The sequence below is a fragment of the Gracilinanus agilis genome, chromosome 1 (genome assembly GCF_016433145.1).
Source record: "Gracilinanus agilis isolate LMUSP501 chromosome 1, AgileGrace, whole genome shotgun sequence".
Lineage (NCBI taxonomy): Eukaryota > Metazoa > Chordata > Mammalia > Didelphimorphia > Didelphidae > Gracilinanus > Gracilinanus agilis.
In genome coordinates, this window is record NC_058130.1 from 89,586,559 (window position 1) to 89,608,978 (window position 22,420).

The window sequence follows — 22,420 nt, forward strand, 5'->3', positions numbered from 1 at the left end:
TCTCTCTCTCTCTCTCTCTCTCTCTCCATTCCCTCTTATGCTCTCTCCCTTTCTCATTCTCTTATCTCCCCCTCCCTCCTCCCATCCCCCCTCTCTCTCCCTCCCTCCCTCTCTCAGTCTTCCTCTCCTCATTCTCTCCCTCTCTCTCTCTCTCATTCCCTCTTAATACCTCCCTTTCTCATTCTCTATCTCCCTCTCCCTCATTCCACCTCTCTGTCTCTCTGTCTCTGTCTCTGTCTCTGTCTCTGTCTCTCTCTCTCTCTCTCTCTCTCTCTCTGTCACACACACACACACACACACACACACACACACACACACACAAACACTATGAGACTCTCTTTGTGTTGAAGTATCTGAATACCTAGAAGGAAGGATTCTTGGTGAGCCACAGAGCCGAGAGGACCAACCTAGTCTGCTATGGTCCTCCCCAGGCTATCAGAGCTGCTTCTGGGAGATGGAGCTCGAGGAGGAAGGGGAAAACCTGGGAGGCAAAAACATATTTTACTGAGGACTGATGGGGTCCATATCTCTTCCCCCCCCTGCAGGAAGAAGATATCCAGTACTATGACTCCAAGGCGGATGCTGAGCTGGTGAGTATCTCTCTGCCCTGAATCATGCTACAATCCAGTCTCTACCACCAAAGACCCCATTCCCTTCCTGGCTCAGGACCTCATACACCAGCCCAACCCAGAACAGCACAGTGCCCATGACGTATGTCCCCACATGTATCGCAGCTGCAGAATAACCTAGCCAGCAGAGAGAGAAAGAGAAGACAAGGCAATGCAGTCTGGTAGAAAGATCCCTGGCCTGGGAGTCAAAAGACCCCAGTTTCACTGAGAGTTCTGCAACTGACCCACTGTATCATCTTCTTTGGCCTCTTTGGGCCTCCATTTCTCCCTTTATAAAATGAGTGGGGTTGGACTAGATAATGTCCAAAGACCCTTGCAGCTCTGACATTCAAGGACATTCTGCTCAAGGTAGAACCCGTAATTGTGTGATCTTTGCAAATAGAAGCTTTAACAAAACATAATTTCTGAGTTGTTCTTCCTGTGCTGATAGTAATCAGTCATACACTGGATACATTCATAAGGCCTAGAGGGAAGAGCTGGGAGCATCTGAGATCCAGATCAGATTTGCCCCAAAGAAGACTCATCAGATGGGAAGGCTTCCTAGAAGAGGTGGGATTCCACCTGGAGTAGATGGGATTCCAACAGGTCTTTGAAAGGCAGAAAAAGGAAGGAAAGTAGGAGGAAGGTCAGCTTTTCCAATTCCATCTGGATATTTCTGGGATGGGAAGGTTCCTGTGAGTACTGATGGACATGAGGGACAGGACTGTTCTGCAGGTTCAGAGTGAGGCAGGGGGCAGTGAGAAGAGGAAGCCAAGGGACAGGGAGAAGAGTGGGTGGTCATAGAGCAGGTGTGCTTCCCTTTGGCTGAGCCTCCACCACTCCCAGAGAAGTTACTAAAATTAAAGCTGGAATCTGAAATTCAAATGAGGAGTGAACCTTTAATTAGACACTGACTCTAATTCCTTACCCCCCTCCCGGCAGCTCCGTGCTATAATTTTAGCAATCAGTGCATTAAATATAAACCAGGGAGCTTTAATTCTTCCTGATTCTTCTGGCTCTCCTACCCTCCCACCCCAATGGGGACACAGGCCGGAGCTAGCTGAGTGACTGAGGCTCCCTAGCCACATCAGCCTTGGACAGCCCAGCCCCTTCCTGGGGCTTCAGGGTCCCCCGATCATCCACCATTCCCCCTTTACACAGAGAGGAGCTAGGCCCTGAGCTCCTAGACCTTGGCCCCCAGCTCCTGCCTTGTCCTCCTGGGGAGAATGAGGGAGAGGAAGAGGGCATATGGTCAGCAGAAGCCAGGAGGGTAGCATGGAGGAGGCAGCCCCCACCGCAGCCCCTCACTCCAGCTTGGCAGCCATCCTATTATAAATAACAACCACGGGAATGGTGGGCTGCTTATTTTCTTAATCTTTGCCAAAGGTAACTGTTTAGAGCTCTTTCTAGACCATTTATTTTTAAATTACCAGACAGAAGGTGGGGGTTGGGAGGGGAAAGAGGAAGAAAAGGAGAAAGTTCTCCAGCTGATAGCTTATCGGTGCAGGATCCAAATGTCACATTCGCCTAAAAAGTTGGGAGATTAAAATTTCCAGCGCCCTTCATCTGCCACTGACATTTGAGGAGTTTTCTTCTCCCCCTCCCCAATCCCTCCTCCCACCCACCACCACCCCCGTCTCTGCCTCTTCAGATTTAAACGTCTTCAGCGAAAGCTCAGAACCCATCACTTGCTATCTGGGGCCAGACAGCTCCTCAAAGCCCATTTTCCTAGCTTTTGCTGTCACCCGGGGATTTCAAGGGCCCGGCAGGCCTGTGTGTATGTGCTTATGGCTGTCTGGGCATGTGGGCACGTGCCTCTACCTGCCTGGGCGAAGAGGTAGCTGGGGGATGATAGCAGAAGACAGCTCCTGGGGTATAAGCCCACAGCAGATACTAGAGAGCGATGGCCCTCCATGGAGGGGTGGGGGATACACCAGGCCCCCAGGAGGCAAGACCTGTCCCAGGAGCTCAGGCCTGGGTCGTCCCATTCCACCATCACCCCAAAGACCCTGGCCAAGTCACTTCAACCTCTCAGCCTCAGTTTCCTTACTTGTCAAATGATGATAATAATGCCTGTAGCATTCGCCTCAAGGGGGTGTTATGAGGATGAAATGAGATGACGTGTATAAGAATGTTTCCAACCTTCAGGCACTCTGCAAATGGCTGTTATCATGATTAATAATAGTAATATTATTTCTATACAATAATACAATATAATAGTCATAATAATATAGTCATGCAGGCAATTAGTGGCAATTCTGGGGTAACGGTCACCTCTTTGGACCAGACCACACCACCATACTCTGCCCTTTAGTTTCCCAGTTTATAAAATGAAGGGCTGGATTAAAGGGATGTGATTTAGAGCTGGAAGGAATCTTCAGGATTATCGAGTCTAACCTCATCGTCCCTGTCGTTCTGTAACTTGGGGTGCGAATCACGGGAAATGGTGAGTCACCCAGTCTAACCAAGGCATGAAGTTTATGAAGAGAACCGTAAGAGAGAATGTTGAAGAGTGAGGAGGGAATCATGGAGGCTGGGAGGAGGGGGTACACAGAGCCCCAGAGCTCACCCTCACAGTTAGAAACACGACTCCTAAGGATGCTGTTGGCTTCTCTACCAAGCGCCCATTTACCACCCCTGAGCCTCTTCCTGTGGCTCTCAGCCGTCTGTCTCTGTCTACTTTTGTCTCTGGGTCTCTCTCCTCCACTCCCTTTTTCAGTTTGCCTGACTCTGTCCATGTCTCCCTCTGTTTCTGTTATACACCTGCACTCATGATGGGCTGTCTTCTTCCCCACCCCACACACACACACACACACACACACACACACAAACTCACTCATCACTGTGCACCAATTAGAGCCCCGGCTCCTGCCAGCTGAGCCAGGAGGCACGGGAGTGGGTGGCTGGCTCTGCAGTGCATGCCCATGCCCATGAAACGCCATAATTGGCACCTGTCAGGGGCGGGCAGCCGCTGTTTTTAGAAAGTCAACTGGAGCCTGTCGAGCCCTTCCCCCACCTCTGTGCCTGGTGGGAACTGAAACCCCCCTCCAGGCTGTGGCTCCTATAAATACCCACTAGACCTGCCTATTCCCTCTTACCCAGCCCAGCCCCCAAAGCCAGAGTGCCCTGGGAGCCCATGAGTGTGACCAAGACAGCCAAGCTCCAGGGAAAGGCGAGGAATAACAGTGGCAAAAAAACAAACCCTTCCCTGGAGATGGAGGTCAAGGCAATGGGACCTGGGCCCCAGACTCTGGATTCTCGGCCTTTCTAGACCGCTGGGTGATACTCTTTGTTGCCTGGGAAACCACAGGGGGGAGGGGAGATGGAGGGGATTTGGGGAGCGTGGAGCCAAGCTAGCTCAGCCTGAGTTTGCTGATCAGGCTGTGTAATTAAATGTCGCCTGTGTCCTTATTGACAGAGCACTAAGCCGATCTCCCTTTTAATTTGGTCTCTGATACTTGCCTTTTGCTGCTAATTGATTTTCAAGGATTTGGGGAGGGTGTCCTGTTTTCTTTTCCTTTTCGTCCACTGGGTTGGAATGATTCTCTCAGGATTTGATAAAGTACCAGATAGGACATCCCAACTGGGACCATGAGAAGCCTCAAACTGCACCACACACATACACACACAGTACTCGGGCCAGGGGAGAGGAAAACGCCCCACAGAGGACACAACCAGTGTAGTGAATAGATGCAATTCCATCTCAAAGTCTGTTTTGGCCTTCGAGGTGGTTCCCAGGCCTTCTCTAGCTCACACTTGGCTGCCAGGAGGCTCAGAGCTTTCTTCTAACCCATCTATTGGATGGAGGGAGAAAACTGGGGAAGGCAATGAAAGGAGGAACAGTCAGCTTCCTTCTCCCTCCTTCCTTTTCCTACCCTCCCCCCTCCACCTCTGAGACTAAGAAGGGAATGTACATCTGTGGACTCTGCCCAGTGGGAGCAGGGAGTAAAATAGCACATATGTCCAGATCATACTCCTACCTGGGACAATGACAGCAGTAGCCCCTTCCCCAGAACAAGTCACATTTTCTCGTTCTCTAGTTCTCTTTTCCTGTTTCTTTTTTCCTCCAAAAACAACAAAAAAAAAATCACAGAACTTCAGAGCTGGCAGAAGCCTTAAGGATCACTTTATCCAACATAATAATTCTTAAAGTGTGGAAAACTTAGTTGTCCCCTCACCTTCCCTGTCTATACATCTATTTGCCTTAATCCCTTCATCTCTGGCTCTGTCACCATCTTTTTCTCAGTATAGCTATCTTTCTCTTTGTCCTTCCATCTCTTCTTCTATCTCCCAATGATCTCTCTTTTTCTCCTTCTGTTTTATTCTCTCTCTTCCTCTTCAGAGTTATAGGATTTAGAGTTAGAAGGGACAATAGAAGTCATCACTGTAGGACTGGTTTCTGTACTGACAGGAAATATTTAAGTTCCTTTTGCTACAGAAGATGGTTGCCTCAGTTATCAAGGTTATCAAATTCTTCCTCGGAACATAGTTATTTCTTTACATGTAATATTCCTTCACCACATCCCACCCTGAATTAGATTGTTAGCTCTTCAGTGGCCTGCACTCTGTGTTCATTTTTGTATCTCCAGCACCAAAGACAGGGCCCTACACAGAGAAGAAATGACTTACTGAATTGAGTTGTTGGATTATTGTTTGAGTCTGTCTACCCAGCTCCAGTTCTAAAGAATGAAACTAGCAGCTTAAAGAAGGTCCACAGGTGGAAAGTGGCCAAGCTGGGATTCAAATTCAGGACTTTTGTCATCTAAATTCAGAGCTCTTTTTCTCCACTGTATTAAGATGCCTCTTCTATTGCTCTGTCTGTACCTCAATCTTCCTCAATCTTCCTCTCCTCACCATCTCTGATATTGCCTGTCTTCCCTTTCTTTTTTTTCTCTCTCTCAGGAGGACCCCGAGGGTGAGGAGTTTGAGAGAGAAAAGCCCAGTACTCTGCAGCTGGACTTCGTTGAGGACCCAAACTTTAAAAACAAAGTCAACTACTCCTATACGGCTGTCCAGATCCCTACAGACATCTACAAAGGCTGTGAGTAACCCCTCATTTTCCCCACCCATCTTATATAGCCAGGCCCCAAACTCCCAAAGTACAGCATTATATTCAGGCCCCCCTCCCCGATAAAAGATGAAAAGAGGGGGCAGCTGGGTAGCTCAGTGGATTGAGAGCCAGGCCTAGAGACGGGAGGTTCTAGGTTCAAACCCGGCCTCAGACACTTCCCAGCTGTGTGACCCTGGGCAAGTCACTTGACCCCCATTGCCCACCCTTACCACTCTTCCACCTAGGAACCAATACACAGAAGTTAAGGGTTTAAAAATTTAAAAAATAAAATTAAAAAAAAAAAAAAAGATGAAAAGAGTAACAGAAGTCATCCAGTCTAATCGCTTTATTTTACAATAAGAAAACTGAGATTCATAAAGGTATATTAATTACCCTAAAATCACACAAGTGACAAGTGAGTGAGCTACAGTTTGAACCCAAGTCCTTTGCCTCCAGATCCAATTCTTTTTTTAATAGAACTTTAATTTTTTTATTTTAATAACAAATTTCCACATAAGTTTTCCAAAGTTATATGTTCCATTCAATTCAATCTGGGTTAAACATGTATTATCATGCAAGACCCATTTCCATATTATTCATTTTCCTAAGTGAATAATCTTATAAAACCAAAATCCCAAATAAACAAGTGACAAATCATGTTTTCATCTACATTCCAACTCCAAAAGGTCTTTCTCTGGAGGTGGATAGCCTTCTTTGTCATAAGTCCTCAGAATTGTCCTAAAGATCCAATTCTTTTTCCATTATACTACACTTCCTCCCAAGAAGCCTAGGCTGGCCCTGAGGCATTCACTTTGGCACCCGATGCTTAGCCAAGAAGATCAAACAAGAGAGCTCATAAAGGACTGTATACATGCTGACTGTCATTATTATTATTTATTGTTGTTATTAACAGTTCCGTGCATCTGTATTTAGACCCACAGAATGGCAGATTCATGCATGTAATTTCACTCTTCATGCTCAAGCATACAGTCACCCATACACACATAGTATCTCGTTCACATCACGCGTGCAGCCACTCATCAGCTAGACACACATTTGCAGTCCTACATATGCTTACACACAAAGAAATGGTCAGGGCTTACACATGTTCATGGATTAATGTGCATACTAGCACACACTCAAATGCACCCACACTAGCACTCTCTCACACACTCGTACTCATACATATAATCACATCCTCATGCGTGTGTGGGTTGAACATTCACAAACACAGGTACCAGCACAGCCTCATCTTGGTGCCTCATTCTTGCTAGCATGCACACACATTCAGATGCACAGACACAGAATCCTAGTATGGAGCTCTTCCCAAATAGATTCCCTCCCCACATCACACACACACACACACACACACACACACACAGGCATCCCAGGTAATGCAGAGCTGGAAGCAGAGACACCCAGCACCCCCAGGGAAAGATGAGGCTGAGTCATTCATCCCCTGGGTCCTGCCTCCCCCGGGGCAGTGCCAGCAGAGGGGCACTATCGAAGGCAGCCACACTAATTAAAACATTGGCTGCCCCACCTTCCCCAGTCACCCCTCACTACCCACACAAATTACATTTGATAGTTTTTTTTTATTTACTGTGTCACTTGTAATTAAATCTGTAATCACTTGCCTGAGGCGGGGGTGGTCCCCCATTTCCTAACTCAGGGTGTCTCTGTGTGGGTGTGAGTATGTGTTTGTACACACTTAGAGCTTGGTGAGGAGGCAGGAGTGGTGAAGAAGGAAGTTAGCTCAGGCAGGAATAAGATCACAGAAATCCGTGCGTGTGAGAGACAGACAGACAGACGGACAGAGACAGACAGAGACAGAGTGTATGTGTGTGTGTAGTTCTGGGTGGTATAAGCCTGAATATGCCATTGTGTGAAATGTAGCATTTCTATGCATATGTATGGTTTCAAGGATCTTTGCTGGAGTCTTCATGTTGTCTCGTAGGTATATCGTTGTATGTCCAAATGTTTGGGGTGGGGGGTTATTGATACTGAGGGTATGGATAGGGCAGCCATTAGACTTGAATGAGTAAAACCAAGTGACCCAACATTCTTTCTCTAGAGATCCACAATGATCCACAGAGAGGATGCCATGTTAAATGCAACTTAACTTAGATTATTTTTTCTCCTTAAAGATAATTTTTTTAAAATACTATCTAAATTAAGAGGAGAGAATGTCAAGCATTACCCAAGGATTGCATCAAATAATAAAATACATACTGCCCTTATATGCATATATGACCTGGGGACAAAATCCTCTGTCTGCTCTGGGGGTCGGTTTCTCCAATTATAAAATGAAAAGGTTGGGCTAGTCTAAGTGACCTTTAAGGATCCAATGAGCTCCATCTATAAGGCTAGTTAACTATTGATCACAGCTCTTCAACTACTTTAAAGACTTCAACTTTAGAGGTTTAATACTGAAAAAAAACTATCAGAAAAGCCCATTCTAGTGACTCAGTCTCTGTGCTACCATATGCACCGTAGGGTAAAATTATAGTAAAGGTTCCCAGTCCATGTGCAGTTGTGCCAGGCTGATCCCAAAGGCAAGGCTAGTCCTGATTTAAGGTTTTGTTCAACTGGAGCAGATCCATGAGCAAAGAGGCTGTGTGACCGGGATGGATGGGTGTGGGCATATACACGCAGCAGTATGGTAAATCCTCATTCTGTTTAAATCCTCATTCTGTTATCTATTGCCTGTGTGATTTGGGGCAAGTCACCAACCTCTCTGGACCTCAGTTTCCCCATCTTTAAAATTTAAGGTTTGATATAGATAGCCCCAGTGCTATGCCTATGGCCATGTGTTCCTAAGACTAGGTGACTGCCAAAGTTTCCTTCATCTCCGAATCTGTGGTCTTGAGTAGGTGTGTGATCCCATCCTGGTCCTGATGGGATGAGTGGAGGGACTGAACATGAGATCTGCTTGGCAGTAGAGCAATTCTGTACCTCAAATGGAGCACGTTCTGCCTGTCTTCTGGGATCCATGGCTCAAACTGTGTCAAGGTCAGGGTTTATAGTCTGAAATGAGATTTGGGAGACAGTTCAGAACCATGGTCAGGCTTAGTCTGAGTCCAGTGCCTGGGATGCTTGAATAGATTTTTGCTGTTACCATCTACGTGTCTAACACGTGTGAGTTCCTGTGAGCAACTGTCTATAAGCATGTTTGTAGGATGCAATGGAAAGAGTCCTGGTCTTTGACTCAGAAGACCTAAATTGTAGCTCCAGGCATCCCACAAACCCTGGGTAAATAATTTTCCATTTCCAAGCCTCAGTTTCTCTATCCATAAGCCTGGGATAATAATTCCTGCTCTACTCTACTTGTGGGGAGGATACAGTAAAAGAGTAGATGTAAAAGGGCTTTTGAACAGTGGGATTCTTGTGCTGTAGGGACATGAGATTATTCTTACTGCTGTCACAGTTGTCTGAATGTGCATCTCAGACTGTGTCAAGGATATGTCAGTGGAGACAATGGCGATGGTGTGGGGGGTGAGTGAGAGCGTGTGTGTGTGTGTGTGTGTGTGTGTGTGTGTGTGTGTGTGTGTACTTGGACTTTTATATCTTATGTAAACCTGTCTGTGAGCAAAGTATGTGCCTAGATGTCCACATGCCTCTTCTGAAGCCCATTTATGATCTAGGGCACCCCTAGCCTCAGCCCCGGTCCAGGCTTATCAGCCTGCTAAACAACAGCATCCTCCTCCCATCACCTCCTCCCCACCCAATGCTCCCAGCCCCAGCTGATTAATCATGGAGCCGAGTGGCTTCCAGCTTATCAGCTGCCTTAATAGCTGAATAATTCCAGTGCCATCAGCGACCCTTAATTGCTTTCATGCCAGGCCGGTGGCCCATGGTGCATGTTGAGTAGGGTGAGCTTCATAGAGCCAGCCTCACTTTTCTCTGAGGTAGCCTTAGGAGGGCAAGAAGCCCCGTGGGGCCATTCTAAAAGGGAATAAGTCCCCCAAATCCTTTGCCATATATCTTAGATGTTGCTTGATCTACAGAGTCCTGCATCCTCAGGACCTCAGCCATTAACTAGACCTCTAACCTTCAGCCCCTAAATGAACTCATATTCCTAATCCTAGTAATAATCTGAGCTCTAACTCCACCCCTCAAGAGAAACAGTGAGGAACCTTTAGATGTTCTCATTTACAGAGTTGGAACAAATCAGGTCCCAGGCCTCAGGGAGCTCAAGGAAGCATATCCTGGCCCCCACTTTCCAAGAGCCCATTGTCTAGAGTAAAGTAGGCTCACACACTCAGAGAACAGAACAGCCAGGTGGTACTAAATACCCTGTGCAATTCTGACCATGAGAGACATAGGAGTTCAGAGGAGAGAGATTTCCTAGCAGGTTGGGGAAAGCTGGAAAGGCTTCATGGAGGAAATGGGATTTTTACTGGGACTTAAAGGATAAATAGGTTTTTAACAGAAAGATGGCAGAGGGCTGAGTAAAGAAGGAGAAAAAGTCTATTTAGATATTTAGAGGACATTTAAAATAGTGGGAAAGAACCTAAGTCTGGTATATGTAGAGAAAAATGAAGAAAATATTGGGGAGCAAGATCAGAGAGACTGGAAAATAAGTTGGAACCATGTTATGGAAGACCTTGAATGCCAAGCTAAGGAGTTCGAGGCAGTAGGGAGCCCATGTAGATTCTTGAGAAGGAGTGTGATATGTTAAGCTTTATGAGATGTATGAGATTTATTTATTTGTTTGTTTGTTTGTTTGTTTGTGAGATGGCTAAAAAAAAAGTTGCATGGACCAGGAGACTGAAGGCAAAGAGACTACCCGAGGAAGCTATGATCATCCAAGACTTGCTCATTCCCCACATTGTACCTTAGGTCCTAGCTTCTTAAACCCTACTCCGTGGGATGGAGTTAGAGTGCCCATAACCTTTCCTTTCTCTGTCCACAGCCACAGTGATACTAAATGAGCTCAATTGGACAGAAGCCCTGGAGGATGTATTTGTTGAGAACCGAAAGGAGGACCCATCCCTGCTATGGCAGGTTTTTGGTAGTGCCACAGGGGTCACCCGATATTATCCAGGTGGGTATCTGGGGATATGGGGACCCACAGTTTCACGGATTCCCACTCTTCCTTGGATAGATCAATGTAAGCAATAAAACCAAGGATCAATTCCAAAAACCCTATACCCACCCACTCTGTGTAAGCCCTCTGTCCTCTCTCTATCTGCCCTGACATGCAAAAATACAAAATCTGGCCAGTCATTCACTTCCAGAAAGGGAGATGGCATGGCACCATCAAGGAAACAATCTGGATTTCCAGCCCTAGAACTTCCATTTTCTAAGATCTCCTTGGAGTCAGTTCTCTCCTCCAAGAAAGAATCCAAAGCCTGTCATATCCCCATGGCTCTTGACCCTACCCCAAACTCCAGGTCTCTTAGGCTCTCTTTCTGCTTCACTTTCCCCCACAGCGACCCCTTGGAGAGCACCAAAAAAGATTGACCTATATGATGTTCGCCGGAGACCCTGGTGAGTATGAGGTACTCCAGGATGGATGGGAAGTGTTCATGGGACCCAGGGTTGAATTGGGCCATTCGTGGCCTGCTGGATTCTCTGCCTCCTGTCCCTGAAGCAACAGCACAGCACCCTCCAGCTCCCTCTCCCTTTCTTCTCTTTCTCCCCTCCTCACCCCTCCACGATCTTCCTCCCTCGTTTCACTTTTCTTCCTCCTTTTCACTCCTTTTCTCTCTGCCTCCCTTTCTTCCCTCTACCTTTCTCCTTCTTCATTCCTCCCTTTCTGTCTCTCTTCTCTGCCTCCCTCTCAATTCAATTCATTTCATTCAACAAACATTAAGTGCCTCAAGAGTGCTCACCTCTTCTTTCTATTCCTTTTTCTGGCTCTCCGCTCTCCTTTCCTATCTCCTATTCTTTCCCCCCTTTCATTTTCTCTCCTTTGTTCTCTCCCTCTCTCCTCCTTCCTTTCTTTGCCTAACTTCTTTCTTCCTTCCTCATTCTCTCCCTCCTTTCCCTCTCTCCTGATCTCTCATGCTATTCTTCCTCGATTCAACGAGCATTTAAGCTACCTACTATGTGCTCTCCATCTCTCCTTTTCTTTCTTCCTCCCTTCTCCCATATTCTCTCCTTTATATTTCATTTGGTCCTTTTTTCCTTGCTTCTCTTCCTTCTCTTCTCATTTCATCCCTCTCTTCTTCCCTTCCCTTTCTGATTCCCCCTTCTTTCCTCTCCATCTCTCTCTTTCTCTCTCCTTTACCTCTTTCCTTTGCTCTAATTCTCTCCATCTCCCTACTTCACTGTCTCCTTTTCTCTCTCATCCTTTCTTCCACCCACTCCCTCTCCCTTCTTCCTTTCCCCCTCTCCCTCCCCTTGCCTTTCTCTCCCTCTCTCTGTCCCCTTCTCCCTCTATGATATCCCAGCCCTCTGAGCAGGGAGCAGCCAACTCTGTCCAATTTTCATTTCACACATCGTTGCCACTGGAAAATGGATACAATAACACAGGCAGGGGCACCCAGGCTGCAGCTTTCCACCCTCCCCCTCCCCACAATTCTCACTCCATCCCCACCATCTAGACCTGTCTAGCCTCTCTCTTCTTCCTTTCCTTCTTCTGTGGGAGGGGGCAGAGAGTAATTCAAGATGGGAAAAGGATTTCCCAGGGGCTAGATTACCTCTCTTCAGCAAAACCAACTTAGCCATCTTCATCCACACCCTTTGCTCCAATCAGTGGCCATATGGACCAGTCCTACATGAGTGTCACCAACATGATCGAGATCCCAATCCTTTCATCTAACCAAAGAGCAATGGGCTGCCTCTGAAGCCCTATTTGTGGGGAGGAAAAAGAAAAACTAGAAAGAGGAAGTTAGAGGACAAGGTCCTTTTGGGGAACATAGAGAGGGGATGTCAAGCACTGCCCACCAATCGTACTCATTTTCCATGGCTAGGAAACCAGGAACTTGCAACCCAGTTCTAAAAAGCAGACATTGGGAACTGAAGAGCTAAGAGCCCAAAAAGGACTTTCTCTCACATCTTACCTTGAATGGAGTATTCACTCCTTGAAATCCTTCCTTCGTAGTGTCAAGTCCTACACTCATCAAATAACAACCACAATAATTCATGTACCACTTTATGGTTTGCAAAACACTTTGTAAATATTATTTTATCCTCACAATAACCTGGGAAAGAAGTGCTATTGTTATCTCCATTTTATAGATGAGAAAACTGAAGCAAACAGAGAGTGATTTAGCCAAGGTCACACTGCTAGTAAGTGTCTGAGGGTGGATTTGAACTCAGGTCTTCCTGACTCCAAATCCAGGCTTTATCTTCTGCACCACCCAGCTGTTCTAATACTAAGGAACCTCAGCTAATGTGCCCTGAACTGAACTCCTTAGGGAAGACAAAATGAGCTCCTTAAGTCAGGGAGTGTGTTTTGGCCTTTCTGTGTCTCCCCAGCACTTAGCACAATGCCTGGTTTGAGAAGCACTTGAAAGCTTACTAAGTAACCAACCTCCCAGTCAGTCTATTTGGAGTTTGTACTCTTGGTTGGAAACCCTGCCAGCCCATCACCATGCCTTTTACTTCAAAGATCTCCACTCCCATCCCCAGATCTCTGGAAGTTCTAACATTCTAGAGTAGGTAGAGCAGTTGTGCTAACCTGCACTGGATGATGGTGGAGGGTTGATCAGCTTCAGGTCCAGAAACTTGGTTGCAGCTTTAACATCTTCACATATTTATTGATGGTTTTTGATGGTTCATCATGTTCATTTCCAAACACATCCCTTCCCTCTTCCCTATCTAGAGAGCCATCCCTTATAACAAAGATTTTTTTAACCCCTCACCTTCTGTCTTAGCATGAAGATTGTGTATTGGTTCCAAGGCAGAAGGACAGTAAGGGGGTTAAGTGACTTGCCCAGGGTCACGCAGCTAGGAAGTGTCTAAGGCCATGTTGGAACCCAGGACTTTCTGTCTCTAGGCCTGGCTCTCTTCTACTGAGCCACCTAGCTGCCCCCATAACAAAGACTTTTAAAAAACAGGGGGAGAGAATTCAGCAAAACCAACCTATATACCAACCATGTCTGAAAATCTATGCAACCCTATAATTGATGCCCAACCCCCATTACCCCCACTCTCTTCCAGAAACCAATTCTTACCCTCATCACCCCACTCCAAAAAAAAGGGTGGAAATGCATTTTCTGAACTCATTTGTGAAGCCAAGCTTGGCCGTTATACTTAACCAGCACTCGGTGTCATTTTGTTCTTTCTATTTACATTGTTGTCATCACTGGCCGTACTAGGAAATATTTTTAAGTGCCTTCTGTTCATAGTCCTAGGGGAGCTACAAAGATTAAATAGAAGTGAGCAATTCCTGTCCCTTGGAATTCCCAATGTGGGAGGTGCCCCCAAACAGTTGGAATCTGAATACCTGGTCCCCAGAGCTCACATCCCTGTTGTTTCCTTGCCCCGCTACTGAAAAGATTCTTCTGAGCCCTCAGCCTACTGTTGTTTCTCAGGGCATCCCATTCTTCTGCCCAATGGGGAGAATCCAGAGTGCCCCAAGGTGTTCTACCCCTGCTACTCTGGGACAGTTTTAGGGGTACAGGTTGGAGAAAGGCTGGAGTTTTTAGCAGACGCCAGGGTTAGAGATGCATCTGTAGAAAAAGAATTTTTCCTCAAATCCCAGGTCCAGCCTCAAGAATATATGTTGGAAAGAGGAGAGAGGGAGTAAGGGAGAAAATGGAAGGGACCCCAGATCTGCTGATGCCTCTGGCCTCTGTCACTAGACAATGTTTCTCTGATTCTACCAAAAAAGAAAACTTGCCCCCATTCCAAGACTCCAACTCTCCTCTCTCTTCCCTATCCCCTATTCTTAGCATTCCCCTCAAGGCCCATGTTCTAGGAGATTTTGGGGAGAAGGAATGGCTAGAGCTTGAACTCAGGGGATAACATACTCCCACTCACCCACTAAAGTTTCAGGTTCCCCTTCTTCCTGTTATGTCCCCTTGATGGGTTAAGTAAAGCCTTTTCCTCTTGGCTACTCCAACTCCATCAACAACCAACTGGGCAGAGGCTGTTATCTGCCCCACCATGTAGCTTCACAGTCAGGCCATCCTGGCATCTAAGCAAGGTGACAGTCAGAGAAACAGAGGTGCTGAGGGCCCCACTATGCTCTCATTCCCATTAACCCAGAGCCATGGAGAAGGCTCTCAGCTGTCAGCTAGGCACCCAAGAGCCTCCATCACTAAGGGGTCATATAACTCATGGAGGGCAGAGAAGAGAGCCTCTCCCACTACCTTGGCAGATCAGTGGGCATCAATGAATGGAAACATCACTGCAAATATTCAGACCTTTATCATCTGTCTTTGAGACAGTGATCGGAGTTCTTCAGTCTTTCAAAGTTTCAACTTGTCTTTATAGGGTTGTTGCTATTATACAAATTGTTCTAGTTTTGCCTGCTCCAATCCTCCCTGCTTCATACAAATCTATTTCATCATTTCTTACAGCATTTACTGTATGTTATTTACATGCCATAAATGGTTCAGCCATTCCCAAATTGATTGGCATCCCCTTACTTGTCTAGTTCTTTGCCCATACAGGAAGAAAAAACTGCTTTAAATATTTTTGTATAAGTGAGTTGTCTTTTCCTCATTCTTTGATCTTTTTCTCTTTGAGATATAGACCAACTAATGGTTTCACTGGGACAAAGAGTGTGCACAGTTCAGTGAGTTTTTTAAATTCACTATTTTTTTTAACCCTCACCTTCTGTCTTAGAATCAATACTAAGAATTGGTTCCAAGGCAGAAGAGCACTAAGGATTGGGCAATGGCTCAGGGTCACACAGCTAGGAAGTATCTAAATCCAGATTTGAACTCAGCACTTCCCATCACCAGACTTGGCTCTCTGTCCACTGAGTCATCTAACTGCCCCTAACTCACTCATCCCTAACAGAAGCACTTGACCAAGAGTCACATCTAAGTTCACCACTAACCCATTGTATGACCTTGAACAAGTGATTTCAAAGCCTCAACCTACAAAATGAGAGAGTTGGAATGTGTTTCTGGCTTTAGAGCTAGAAAGGACCTTAGAGAGCATCTCCCCCTATTTTACAGATATTTCACAGATAAGATAACTGAGGCACAAGGAGGGAATGTGATTTCCCTAAGGTTAGTCAATAAAAGAATAAGGCTGTGAACTTCCGACTCCAAACTCTAAATACTTCCTATCATACCATGCTACCCTCCAAGGTTTCTTCCAGCTTTTAAACCTATGATTCAGTTCTGGGTCTGAGAATGAGTTGGGGTTTGTTTTCAGAATACATGGCAGGGTGGGCGGGAGGAGGAAGAGAAGAGAGACTGGAGGTCCTGGGTTCAATCTGGCCTCAGACACTTCCCAGCTTCATGACCCTGGGCAAGTCACTTAACCCCCTTTGCCTAACCCTTACCACTCTTCTGACTTAGACCTAATGCATAGTACTGATTCTAAGATGGAAGGCAAGAGTTTAAAAAAATGCCTACCTCACAGGGTTGTTGGGAGAACCAAATGAGATGATATATGCAAAATGTTTTGCAAACTCTAAAATGCTATATAAAAGTTAGCTCTTATAACTTATTGTAAGGGGCAGCTAGATGGCTCAGTGGGTAGAGAGCCAAGCCTGGAGACAGGAGATACTGGGTTCAAATTTGACCTCAGATATGTTCTAGCTGTGTGACCCTGGGCAAGTCACTTAACTCCTTTGCCTAGCCCTTAGTGCCTGAGCAAGTCACTTGACCCTATTTGCATAGCCCTTGCCGCTCTTCTGTCTTAAGAGTCATTAAGTCAGCTGGGTTCTGGCTCAATAACCATTTCAGGGGTCCCTCCTCTTCATATAGAAAACAGATGAGTCCGGGTGGGCATTACACCAGATGAGCAAGCTTCAAGAACTCATAAGGTCTGGACTCATTGGCCAGTCCTCCTTTCCAGGTTCCATGTTAGGTGCTAGGGAGACAAAGATAAAAAACCAAACAGTCCTTGCTCTCAGTGAGCTTGTGTTCTACACACTAGTTAAATTGAATGGAATGTTTTTATTAATTTTTTTAAATTCTGAATTCAATGAGCACCAAAAAAAAAGAGGACCTTTCCATACACAGAGCAGAACAGAAAAAGGATTATAAATGCAAATGCAAATTTATATTAGTACACTTTGCTTTGCTTCTTTTCAAAATTGCCAAAATTGTAAAAATATATAATAAAATATGTATTATATATCTAATATAATAAATACATAACATAATATAGAAAAAGAGTTATTAAGTAAGAAGGTAACAGTTTAAAAAATAAAAACATTTTTAAAGGATAACTAGAAATTCAACAGAAGGAGAGAAGGAAGAAAAGGAAACATTTCAGATAAAGAGGCAGAAGAAGGACATGATAGTGCCTGGAAGGTTCAGATACTGTAGATTAGTTTATCCTCAGCAAAGAGCCTAGGCTCTGCCCCTTGGGCAATCTAGTGAAGCCAATGGGCCTCTTCTCAAAATAATGTTTTTAAATACCTAAAATAAAATGTATAAAATTAATAAGGAAGCCATTACATGGAAATGTAATATAGTTATCAAAATCTTTTTTAAAGTTCACAGACCCCAGGTTAAGAACCTCTCCAGTCTAGTATGTTGAAGGGTATGATGTGAGATAAAACTGAAAAGGCCACAGATATAGAGATCTGACTATCAAATCCATATATAAGAAAGATTATTCTGGCAGAAATATGAAGGATGGATTAGAGAGAAGAGCCTGTCAGACCCTATAGAGGGCTACTGCCGTGGTCAGATAATGGTGGCGGTAGGAATAGAGGGAGAAAGCCAACAAATAATATGTTGCAGAAAGAAGGAAGGAGCTGGCAGCTAATTGGATAAGAGGGGAGAGTTGAAGATAACTCTAAGGTTTTGAATATGAGGGACTTGCTGAATGGTGGCACCCCTGATGGAAAGATTAACGTCAGAAGAAGGTAAAGGATTACTGGGAAAGATTAATGAGCTTGGTTTAAGAAAAGTAGAGAAGTCCTTTTGGTTAAAAGGCATCAATCTAAGGTTTCAGAGATAAGCGGGAGCCCCCCACCACCCTACCACCCCCATACCCAGCAAGATACCATGCAATCCAGGTAGGCACCCTAAGTCCAGACTGCAGACTGAAGTAAGGCAAAGAGCCAAATAGCTAAGCCTTTGAAACTTCTATTCTATCATCCTTTTCCAAATATGTCCATATCCCATCTTCCAGCCCCATCCAGACATCTTTTGACTCTCTGCCCTAACCTCAACCTCTCTTCCTGGCAGGTATATCCAAGGAGCTTCCTCTCCTAAGGACATGGTCATTATCGTGGATGTGTAAGTGAACAGTGAGGAAATGGCTCTGTCCTGGAGCTAGGGTACCTCCAGGCTCCAGGGCAGAGCTAGAATTCATGGGCCCCTCTGGCATTAAGACCCTCTGAGGGAGTGGCCCTCCCTCAATCCGATCAATTCAGATCTAAGGATCCTCCCTAAATCCTAGTCCAAAATCCCTGTCCCCAAAGCCTGCCAGGAAGCTAATGCCCAACCCTAACCTGGGGGCAGGGGGGAGAATGCCCTGGGTCATATCTATGCTATACCCCCTAGAAGTGGCAGTGTGAGTGGCCTGACACTGAGGTTGATGAAGACATCCGTCTGTGAGATGCTGGACACCCTGTCTGATGATGACTACGTCAACGTGGCCTCGGTCAGTGCCCTGAACCTGTGAATGGGGACCCACTGTTGAGTAGAGAATCCCTCAAAGGCAGGCCTTCTTGGCAGGGTCAGAGTGACCAAATCAGAGCCCGACACAGAGGAAGGGCTTGCCATGAACCTTAAAACCAGGCAGTCACTAATTCCTCCATGGTGCCTACACATCGCACAGGTCACCCTTGACCAAGGGGCTCCTGGAGCCTCAGAGACTCCTTTCTACCCCAAAAACTCAGGTGGTAAAAATGGCCTTGAAGGAGGGAAGAGGGGTTGTCATAACTCTCTGCTACCACTTATGGCTTCCAGGGAGGAAGAGAAGAGACTTGGAATAAATAATCACACATGCTTGGGAAGGGCAAGATTTTAGGGACAGATAAAGAGCAAGGGGGAACAATACATTTAGACTTCTCCCACCAACTTCCCTTCATTCTCTTTCCTACTCACCCACACTCAGACTTCCTCATGGGAAAGCAACCTTTTCCTGCTAAACATTCTCACCCCCTTCTCACAGACCTCTCCCAAGTGTGCCCCTTCCCAGAGCCCTCCAGATAACCTCCTTTCCCTCTCACTGTTCCCCTAGTTCAATGAGAAGGCCCAGCCTGTGTCCTGCTTCAACCACCTGGTTCAGGCCAATGTGCGAAACAAAAAGGTTTTCAAGGAAGCTGTGCAGAACATGGTGGCAAAAGGGACCACAGGTTACAAAGCCGGCTTTGAATATGCCTTTGACCAGCTCCAGAATGTGAGTCCCTCAGCTCAGGGGGAAGAGAAGATTGTGACCACAACTGACATCTCCATCCTAGCCTGGTCCCTCACCAGAGCACATCTACACCTGCCATGCTGATTGATCGCCTGGAGATGGGAGCTGGAGAATTGGGGTGGGAGGGGTGGCACTGGGCCAGCAGAGTCTAAGAAAGCAGTAAGGAAGATGTGATGGACATGTTCCCCAGAGCCCTTTATCTATCTTCAAGGGGGGCCATTCCTAGAGCTCACCCCCCTGCCCCTGTGAGGGAGGAGTATGGAACGTTGTTTCTGGGGCCAGGCTGGTGACACCAGAGAAATCAAAATGCATGGGCCTGTTATAAGGACCAGCACCAATGGCCATGGCTAGGAGTGGAGGGAGGAGAAGGAATGTCACTATGCCCCAAACCCCTTGTTTCTGGCAGAAACCAGATCTCTCCTCCCAGGGAATGGCTGGCTGAATATTTCCCTCAGAGAACTGGGAGGGGTGGAGTTCAGGCCACAGTGCCAGCTCCCTCTCTGCCTCCCAAGGAGCTAATTGAAGATGGGGAGATTGAAGGGGAGGGGGAGACATTGGAGTCGGAGGATGAGACTTGTAGCCCAAGCAATGGAGGGAAATCTCACTGCTGATCCTGGCAGAATTCAAAAGAAAAACAGACAAGAGGTGCCTGGGGTGCATTTCACTGGAAGAAATTAGGTGCAGCATAGTTGGTGGCTCATTATAACATGGCCAGGACATTTGTGGATGATTTCAGTGGGAGAAGGCTCATTTTGATGTGAAGATTAAGGTGGAAATAATTTGTAATTCAAAGGTGGTAGGAGGGTAGCACAGTGGATAGAGCACCAAACCGGGAGTCAGGAGGACCTGAGTTCAAATTTGGGATCAGATACTGCTTAGCTATGTGACCCTGGATGTGTCACTTTACCCCAATTGCCTAGTCCTTGCCCTTCTGAGTTAGAATTGTTACTAAGACAGAAAATAAGGGTTTGTTTCTTTGTTTCTTTGTTTGTTTTTAAGTGGTAGAGTGATGCTCTCTATACCCACTTCCGCCTATGGTGTGACCTATTCAGACAGGGCAGCCCTTTAGTGTCTCAGTTCCTGGAAACATTCCTTTAGGGAGAGGGAAAGATTTTCATGCCGAGCCCCTGGCTAAAGCATCCTGTGGATTGTATCTAAAAGGGGGTGGGGGGAGGACTGAAGGGGAGCAGGGATTCTGCCTGGGACTCTCAGGGAGCCTCCCCCAACTGACCTCTTCTCCTTCCCATTGGCTGGCCCAGTCCAACATCACCCGAGCTAACTGCAACAAAATGATCATGATGTTCACTGACGGAGGGGAGGACCGGGTGCAAGATGTGTTTGAGAAGTACAACTGGCCCAACAGGACGGTGAGGCACACAGAAGTCCCCTGCCAGGGAGGCTGGGGACAACCCCCCCTCAGCCACTGAAGGATGAGCAGTGGCGGGGAGGGGTGGAAGCGGAGATAGCCAGGTAACAACATTCCCAAAGTCAAGTCCATTCAGCTAACATCTGCCAAGTGCCTGTGGGATTCAGAATGCTCTAATGACCTCCCTCCAGTCTTCTCTGATGCTGGCTCCCAAACTGGCTTTTCTTTCTCTTCTCAGCTTTGGGCATGTGTATGAACATACATGTATACATGTACATGTATGTGCATATGAATAGGGCAAAAATAGTTCCCACTACCCTTCCCTACATCCCACACGGGAGGGTCTCAATGCTGACCAAGCCATGAGTGAGTCGGACTCCTATGAGCCTCACCCCTTTCTCCCCAGGTTCGGGTGTTCACCTTTTCTGTAGGACAACACAACTATGACGTGACTCCCCTGCAGTGGATGGCCTGTGCCAATAAAGGTACCCTCCATGCCCTCCCTTGACCTGACCCATATGGTATATTGGGGGGAAACACTGGATTTCCTTCAAGTCAGAGAGAGTGGGTTCAAGTGGAGCTCCACCACTTACTGCATGACCTTGGGCAAGTAAGACCCTGCCTTGTCCTGGGTCTTAGTTTCCTCCTTTCCAAAGTGAGATGGTTACACTAAATAGTTTCTAAGGGCGTTTTGCTTCTAAATGTTTTCATGAGCTCACAAATGCCTCTTGGCTCTGCCCCCCCCCAGCAAAAGTGAGGGGCAAGAAAGGGCTGATATGGGTGTGGGGAGGTGCTCTGTATCACTCTGTTTCTGTCCCTACATCCCTTTGCCTCTCTGTATGACCAGGCTCGCTCTTGTCTGCAGTCCGAGCTAAGGGGTGTTGCTGCTCTTGGCCAGAGGGAGTAGAGCAGAGTGGGTCTGTCCATCCTTGAAGCATTCCCTGTTCCCACTCAAACCATCCCTCCCTCCCCATTCACGATCGAATCAGTTCCCAGAGAGCAGCTTCTGCACAAAAGCCCTTTTGCCCCTGCCTTTAGGGTAGTCCTCAACAAAGACCAGGAAAAACACTCTTCCTCCCTTGACCCCAAGTGTCCTTCCCTTCTCCCTCACAGGTTACTATTTCGAGATCCCCTCCATTGGGGCTATCCGAATCAACACGCAGGTAAGCTCTCGGGGACTGTGGCTCGAGCCCTCAGCCCCAAAACCAGATTAACTCCAAGAGAAACAAAGGTCTGGACCCATCCCAGAACCCAGTCCTAAAGACCAAAGGCCAGCAGCAATCCCAACTGGATACAGCTGCCCAAGTTCCCTCCTTTCCTAGAGCCCAGCTCGTCGGAAGTCCCCCGCTTTAGGGTCCTTGAGCTCTCAGAAGCTGGTCCTAGATCAATAATCATTCCTCAGGGTCCAGGTCTCAGGCAGGCGAAGTTGATTTAACTCAACCAGTTTCCATGGAGTGGGAGTGCCCTCTGCTGGCCCTTCTGAGAAAGGGCCCAGTTTCTTCCATGGAGAAGGACATTCCACCCACTGAATAAGCACCGGGGTGAAAAGCTGGGGGCCCCTGTCTGTTGAGAGAGAGACGTAGGGACAAGAGCCTGAATATCCAGTCCCATCTCCTCTAGGGGGAAGGAAGGTCCTGCCATCAGGGTGGAGAGCCCAGGCACCTAGAAAGGAAAGAACTGGATTTTAAGTCCATTTGAATACCAACTCTTCTGCCATGGGCAAGTCCCCCACCATCTGAGGCTCAGATTCCTCACCATGAAGGCGATGGGCTAGATGCTCTTTTAAGAGTCCTTCCTGGCCCTAATTCCTATGATTCCTTCCATACTCATGTTATCCCTCCCTCACAGGAGTACCTGGATGTCCTGGGCAGACCAATGGTCCTTGCGGGCAATGAGGCCAAGCAGGTGCAATGGACCAATGTGTATGAAGATGCTCTGGTA

General features: G+C 46.7%; 1 protein-coding gene across 3 annotated transcripts in view; it reads left to right on the top strand.

Moving 5' to 3' along the window:
• The window catches only part of CACNA2D2 (calcium voltage-gated channel auxiliary subunit alpha2delta 2), a 360,677-nt gene that overhangs the window by 312,591 nt on the left and 25,666 nt on the right, over window positions 1–22,420 (top strand). For all 3 annotated transcript variants that reach the window (XM_044656931.1, XM_044656929.1, XM_044656930.1), the window contains exons 4-14: window positions 546–590; window positions 5,511–5,649; window positions 10,574–10,705; window positions 11,094–11,151; window positions 17,937–17,987; window positions 18,255–18,354; window positions 18,937–19,095; window positions 20,373–20,480; window positions 20,886–20,964; window positions 21,593–21,642; window positions 22,328–22,417. In XM_044656931.1, the coding sequence (XP_044512866.1) occupies window positions 546–590; window positions 5,511–5,649; window positions 10,574–10,705; window positions 11,094–11,151; window positions 17,937–17,987; window positions 18,255–18,354; window positions 18,937–19,095; window positions 20,373–20,480; window positions 20,886–20,964; window positions 21,593–21,642; window positions 22,328–22,417 (1,011 nt within the window). The remainder of the gene's footprint in view (window positions 1–545; window positions 591–5,510; window positions 5,650–10,573; window positions 10,706–11,093; window positions 11,152–17,936; window positions 17,988–18,254; window positions 18,355–18,936; window positions 19,096–20,372; window positions 20,481–20,885; window positions 20,965–21,592; window positions 21,643–22,327; window positions 22,418–22,420) is intronic.